The 7,388-nt window shown below is 39.4% G+C and overlaps 1 protein-coding gene across 1 annotated transcript in view; it reads left to right on the top strand.

The window, feature by feature from the left end:
* The first annotated feature begins 23 nt into the window (after nucleotides 1-23).
* The window catches only part of CUTC (cutC copper transporter), a 26,079-nt gene continuing 18,714 nt past the window's right edge, over nucleotides 24-7,388 (top strand). The window contains exons 1-3 of the mRNA XM_040623951.1: nucleotides 24-221; nucleotides 3,011-3,082; nucleotides 5,946-6,005. Coding sequence (XP_040479885.1) covers nucleotides 161-221; nucleotides 3,011-3,082; nucleotides 5,946-6,005 — 193 coding nt within the window. The 5' untranslated portion in view covers nucleotides 24-160. The remainder of the gene's footprint in view (nucleotides 222-3,010; nucleotides 3,083-5,945; nucleotides 6,006-7,388) is intronic.

Genomic DNA, 7,388 nt, shown 5'->3' with positions numbered 1-7,388 from the left:
GCGACTGCGCCAGCGACTCGGCTTTCGCGGGGGCTGCTGGGTCCGGGTGTCGGGGACGCGCAGGGGTGCGCGCAGCCGTGAGGCGCGCTTCCTTGGTCGCGCGCGCCGGAACCCGAACTCAGTAAAAACTGAAGACGCACGAGGAAGGAACGCGTCGAGCATGAAGAGGCAGGGGGCCTCCTTGGAGCGGAAACGGGCGCGCATACCGTCCGGGAAAGCCGGTGCGGAAGGGGGCGGGGAGGGGGCGGTCGTCCGACCGGACTGTCCGGGGCGGGCCTGCGGGAGTTCTGGCCAGGGGTGTCGCGCTTTCTCTCGGAGTACTTTGCCCACCTCCTCACTGCTCCCCGCGCGGCACGTTCTGTCATTCTGGCTTTAAACGTGTGGAAACTGAGGGCCTGAGAAGGGGCTTGTAGCGAGAGTGACTGGGCTCTGGAACCAGATATGTGGGTTCGAATCCCGGCGCCACCACGTCTAGTGTGCGACCGTGTTCAAGTGGGTTAAGTCCTTTGAGCCTCACGTTCCCCGACGCCACGCGAGGCTACCAGTCTCCCACCCCGTGGCATCGCTGGGACAGTTAGATGCCGAACGCTGAGCACAGCGCCTACCCCTGGTGACCGCTTGGTAACCTGGAGCTGCTGCGGCGGGGGTGAGGACTGTCCCCAAAGCTGCACAGCTGCCGGGTGCCAGAGCTTGTGGCTGCCCCCAGTCCCGAGTGCTTGCTGCTGTGCCAGGCAGGACGGCGTGGCAGGTGCTAGGGAATTTGGTAGGACCGCCATCCCCCTACTCCCCCCACCGTGAACTCTTGGTTCCTCCGGACCAGCGGTTCTCAAGCTTTTTGATCTCAGGACCCCTTTCCCCTCCTGAAAGTTACTGAGAACCTCAGAGACCTTTTACTTACATAGGCTAAGTCTGTTGGTGTTGACCGTATTTGAAGTTAAAACAAATTTTAAAATATTAATTAGAAACCCATTACATGTTAGCACAAATAACATTTTGTGTGTGACAGGTAACTGTCTTCCTAAACAAATAAATAGAATGCCAGCGTTTTATATTTTTTGCAAATCTCTTTAAGATCTGCATTAATGGAATTGTTATACCTGCTTCTGCATTCAGTCTGACCTGTCAGGGAGCCGCTTGAAAATTCCGCTCCACTTGTGAGAGAATGAGAGTGAACAAGGCAAAGAAAGTCTTAATATTATGAAAATACTTTTCACTGCACAGACTCTGAGAAGGTCTTAAAGGCCCCCGGAGTTAATTGGACTACCGCACTTTGAGAACTACTGCTCCCAACAAATGTCTTTGATTCCTACAAATAACTTTGCTTCCTGGACAAGTGTCTTACTCTGCCTTCTGTCACTGCCTTCCGTGTGCACCTCCACCCTCTCCTGGCCAAGGTCCTTTCTCCTGTGAGGCAAATGGTACCTCTGCAGCACTACCCAGTTAGATTGATGTGACAGCTGGTGTGGGTGGCTCTCCGGAAACTCTTGAATGCAGTGCCGTTGGTTAAGAACATAAAGTGGCACTTAACTCTTAAACAGTTCGAGACTGACAGTCTTCTTTTAAATAAGTGAGACAGTTGCAGTTTGATGTAAGCAGATGATAGATGTTTGTTTTTCAAATTAAAAATAGCCTTTTAAAAAATGATAAAAGCAATATTGGGTAGAAAAAAGCAACATAGAAAAGTAAAAAGGGGAGGAGCCATCACGTGGCTCAGTCCGATAAGCATGGGACTCTTGATCTCAGATCAGGTCTTAATCTCAGCCTAGTGGATGGGCTCCACACTGAGCTCCACGCTGGCTTTTTTAAGTAGAGCCTACTTAAAAAAAAAAAAAAAGGATAAAAAGAGGAGTGTAAAAGTAATTCCAAATCTTACCACCTAGTAGTCACCATTATCAGCACGTGGTGATTATTTCAGGTATTATTGCATGAAGTATGCATTTAATACTCTTAATTATAAAAAACAAAACAAAACAAAACAAACTTGTGTGCTTAACTTACAGAAAAACTCAAAACTTATTTTCATCACACTTTTAGTATATATAAATGAATGAAATTTATGAATTTATAATTATTCAGCCTTAGTAAGTCTTTGCATGACTATTATGTACCAAGGTAGACACTGTGCTTGCGGTGGGTGATAATAAAGATTTCTCACATAAAGACCTTACTTAGGAACTTTAGGTCAAGTAAAAGTGAACAGATACCTATCTACATACGTAGTAAGAGATAAGAGGTAGAAAGTAATTCGTATTTTAAAAAGATACAATTAGTGTTTTAAAGAGAAACATATAATTTATGAAGAGTTACATGAATTCAAAAGAGGGAGATCCTACTTTGGGAGAGAAGAGATATGGAAATGTGATTTAATATAAGCATTGGAAGATTTTACCATTCAAAGATGGAGCTGGCAGGACTTTGTGGGTTGAGGAGATGGCATAATCAAGAGCAGAGATGAGAATTGAGGGGGACTGGAGGTATATGGAGGAATAATATGTAGTTTATTAATGATAACTTTTTGTACACACAATGGATACTCTCCACTTTACATGAATTATTTAGTCCTCACTACTCTGAGGTAGGTACTAAAGCCTACTCTGTTTTATAGAAAACGTAGGCTAAGTAACTTGTCTAGGATCACAGTGGGGCCAAGATTTGAAGTCCATCCTTGTTCTTAAAACATATAATCTTCATAAAGACGTTTAAACATATTCTGAAAACATTGAGAAACATTGAAAAAATCTGACTGAAGGCTGTGTTTTAAAATTAATTTGGCATTCAGTGTATATTTTCTTCAGTATAATTTCTTACACATATGTCTGTACTTATTTCACAGAAACATCAGTTTAATATAATCAGTATGGTATTTTATTGCATTCGTGATCTCTAGTGTATTTACCTACTTGCCTATTATTGGACATTGGATTTGGGCAGAAAATATAAAATAATGGTGGTAGATTGGTCTGGATGGATAATACTATCATGAAATTGCATTGTTTTCCATGTATTTTAGGAATGACAAATGGATTTCTCATGGAAGTGTGTGTTGATTCAGTAGAGTCAGCTGTAAATGCAGAACGAGGAGGTAAGACGAAAGAGAATGAATGACAGTTGGAAGTCCTTCTAAAAGTTTGAAAATGGGGGTGCCTGAGTGGCTCAGTTTGTTAAGCATCCAACTCTTGATTTCGGCTCAGGTCATAATCTCAGGGTTGTAAGATTGAGCCCTAAGTCAGACTCAGCACTGGGTGTGGAGCCTGCTTGGGATTCTCTCTCCCTCTTTCTCTGCCCCTCCCTCCGCCCTCTCTCTCCCTTTAAAAAAAAAAAAGTCTGAAAAGGAATCCCATGAACTGATCTTGGGAGCCCTTGTGATCTCTAAGGATCCTAGTAATCTTTTTGAAAACAGCCAACCAACTGGAAAACATACTGGAAAATTATCATCTTTATCATCTTCTAATTTTACTCCTCCAATTGATCACATTTTGGACAATAGTGCCTACTCACCAACTTCATTTTTTTAAATTGAGCTTAGCAAAGACTTCATTTTTTTCAAACAGTTGGCTAAAGATGATTTAAGAGTTTTGCTGCCATTTTCATCATCAAGACTTACCATTATCTTTCTTTTAAAAAAGATTTTATTTATTTGAGAGAGCAAAAGAGAGAGCGCAAGCGGGAGGAGGGGCAGAGGTAGAGGGCAAAGCAGGCTCCTTGCAGGGAGCCAGACACGGGGCTTGATCCCAGGACCCTGAGATCATGACCTGAGCTGAAGGCACATGTTTAACCCACTGAGCCAACCAGGTGCCCCCATTATCTTTTTTTTTTTTTTTTGTAGCATTATCTGTTTTTACTTCAAGGTTTGTTTTGCATTCTGAATCTGCTTTAATGGGGAAGCATAAAAATTCCCATCATCTCAGGATCAGAAATTTTTAAAAACTTTTTATTATGGAAAATTTCAAACATATACAAAAGTGGAATAGTATAGTGAATCCCCATGTACCCATCACTCAGTATCTATTAGTTTCAGCACATGGCCAATATTTCAACTATATCAGGGAATCAGGACACTTTTTATAAAGAGCAACATAGTATAGGGGTGTTTGTGTGGCTCAGTTGGTTAAACATCCGGCTCTTGATTTCAGCTCAGGTCATGATCTCAGGGTCAGGGTTCAAGGAATCTGCTTAAGATTTTCTCCTTCTCTCTCTGTGTTCCTCCCCCTGCTCTCATGTGTGTGTGCACATGCTCTCTCAAATAAATAAATCTTTAAAAAAGAAGAGCCACATAGTATATATTTTCAGTTTTACTGGCAGCATTTGGTCTTCATGGAATATTCTTTGTATTTTTAAAATAATCCTCTGAAAATGTAAAAACCATTCTTAATTTGGCAATAAAAAAGAGTGAAATGCTGATCCGTGCTAAAACATAGATGAATCTTAAAATTTATTCTAAGTGGGAAAAAACAGTCACAAAATACCACATGCGGTATGATTCCACCTATACAAAATGTACACATTAGGCAAATTTTAGAGACAAGGTAGATTAGTGGCATGGGAGAATGGGAGGTGACTGCTATAGGGTATGAGGTTTCCTTTTGGGGTGAGGAAAATGTTCTAAAATTGATTGGGTGATGGCTGCAAAACTCTGTAAGCATACTAAAAAATACTGAATTGTATACTTTAAATGTGTGAATTGTATGGTATGTGAATTATATATCAATAAAGATTTTTATTTTTTTAAAAACACACACAAACATTTTTAACTTATAGGTCATAACAAAAAAAGCTGTGGCCTTTGGCCTGCAGTGGATTAAGATGTTGTCAGCCTGATCCATCCTTTATAAGGTTTTCTTTCACCTTGTTACCTAATAATTTTAGCAGTGCATCTTTTAGTAGGGTTTGAAAAATCGTACTATATTACGTCGAACGTTTACTTTTCACTTACTAGCAGTATGCTGCTTCTATAAAGAACTTTCCCTCATCAACTGTTTGTTTATATTGAGGTTCAGTTACTATAAGAAAGGCAAGAAAAATGCTTGCTCCTTTTCCCCTGTTTACTGATTTTTGGATAATGAGTTTATTCTCTATCCCCCGGTGAATTGTTTTATCATTATGAATCTAGATTTAGACATATTTGATGTGTTTTACTCCTCTATAGTTATTCTTATTGATTCTCAAAGTGTCCCATGTTTGGCTGGTACAAGCCTCTTCAGCCTTGATCCTGAGACTCTTTTGACATGATGCTGTAGTCTGATAGTTAATCTGCTTTCAGCATTCTCTTATTCTTGAAATTATCTTGATTTAAGCAATTTAAAATTACCTTGTACTTTTATAAATCTTAGAATAATAAAGACTCTTGGAAAAAATTGTTATTGTCAATGAGGTGTCAGTGTTCCACTGTGGTTGATCCACACCATATTTATTCTGAGTCACATCCTTGTACATGGAGAGGCAACCCTGTAATACAAAATTTCAAAAGACCTAGCTTAACTTGAATTAAATCTTTAATTTGGCCATCAGTAACACAATGTGGGTTGCAGAATATAGTTGGGATTAAAAATAGAGTTTTACTCTAGTTTTATAATTTGATTTCTCTCAGTTTCTAAGACTCTTTGCTCTATATTTGGAAAAAATGTTAAATGTACTATTTCAAAAATGTTTATTTTGGATGATAATTTTTGAGAAATGCTTCTTAAAATTTCTCTTTTTAAAAAAGGTTTATTTATTTGAGAGAGAGAGAGAGCGCGTGCGCGTACATGCACAAGGCCGGGGTGGGGGGTAAAAGGAGAAGCAGACTCCCTGTTGAGCAGGGAACCCAATCCAGGACCCTGGGATCACGACCCGGGCTGAAGTCAGGTGCTTAACCTACTGAGCCGCCAGGCTCCCTTTTAAAATTTTTCTTAATTTTTAAAAGTTTATTGTATTGATGGGTGCTTTTTTTTTTTTTGTAATCCTAGGTGCTGGCCGGATTGAATTATGTTCTGGCTTACTGGAAGGAGGAACCACACCCAGCATGGGTAAGTGTTTTCCCTATTTTCTCGCAGGAGTTTATAGAGCTTGGAGACAATGGAAAATATGTTTCATTGAGGTCCTTTAGTAATGTTACTGATATGTTAACAATGCTGTGGATATTGAATTAGTTAGAGGTGCTTATGATTGTAAATACACCTGTCTATCAAAGGTGAGATCCTTATACTTCAAAAAGTTGAGAGATACTCAACTTTAACCAAACCAGTTAACCAAAGTTAACGTTGGTTCAGTTGCTCTGCAGTAATATCAACGGCCTGGGTTCTTTTTGGGTTTTTTTTAATCTTTCCATCCTGGCATCTTCAGCATATTGACTTTTGTCTTCATTTCTCCCATCCTGGTCTTTGTGCTATTGTCATACATTTTACTTCTGTATATGTTAAAAATACATACACTCCACACCACATTATTTTTTTTATTATTTTATGTTAGTCACCATACAGTACTTCATTAATTTTTGATGTAGTGTTCTGTGATTCATTATTTGTGTATAACACCCAGTATTTTTCTTTAAAGAGTCAATTGGGGTGCCTAGGTGGCTCAGTTGGTTGAGCATCCCACTCTTGATTTCGGCTTGGGTCATGATCTCAGGCTCGTGAGATTGAGGCCCACGTTGGGCTCTGTAGTCAGTGGGGAGTCGGCTTGAGCTTCTCTCCCTCTCCCTCTGCCCCTCGCCCCCAGTAGTGCTCTCTCACACACTCTCTCTCTCTCAAATAAATAAATCTTCCAAAAAAGAAGAGTCAATTATCTCTTAAAGAGATTAAAATAATAAGAAAACAATCATGTATTTACCTATGTGTAATTACTATTTCTGGTGTTCTTCATTCCTTTGTGTAGGTCTTTATTGCCATCTGATTTCATTTTCCTTCTGTCTGAAGTAATTCTTTTAACATTTTTCTTGTAGTACAAGTATGCTGGGGATGAATTCTTTCAGCTTTTGTATGTCTCAAAACATCTTTCCCTATTTTGTGAAAGATATTTTTGCTTCGTGTGGAATTCTAAGTTGATAGTTTTTTTTCTTCTTTCAGTATTTTAAAATGTTTCTCCACTGTCTTCTTGCTGGTGTTATTTTTCATATGAAATATCATCCATACCTATGTTTTTTTGTTTTTTTCTATGTAATGTCTCTTTTTTGTGGTTGCCTTAAAATTTTTTCTTTATTCCTGGCTTTGAGCAATGTGATAACGATATACCTGATTATAGTTTTCTTCATGTTTCTTGGACTTGTGCATTTATAGTTTTTATCACATTTGGAAAATTTTCATCATTCAATGTACTCCACCCCCTTCTTCAGAGACTTCAGTTATATTTGTTTTAGGCTGATTGAAGTTGTCCCATAGCTCACTGATGAACTACTCTTTTTTTTTTTTTTT

The sequence above is a fragment of the Ursus maritimus genome, unplaced genomic scaffold (genome assembly GCF_017311325.1).
Source record: "Ursus maritimus isolate PB19 unplaced genomic scaffold, ASM1731132v1 scaffold_7, whole genome shotgun sequence".
Lineage (NCBI taxonomy): Eukaryota > Metazoa > Chordata > Mammalia > Carnivora > Ursidae > Ursus > Ursus maritimus.
Note: the sequence above shows the minus strand (reverse complement) of the source record. Positions and strands in the feature narration are given on the sequence as shown.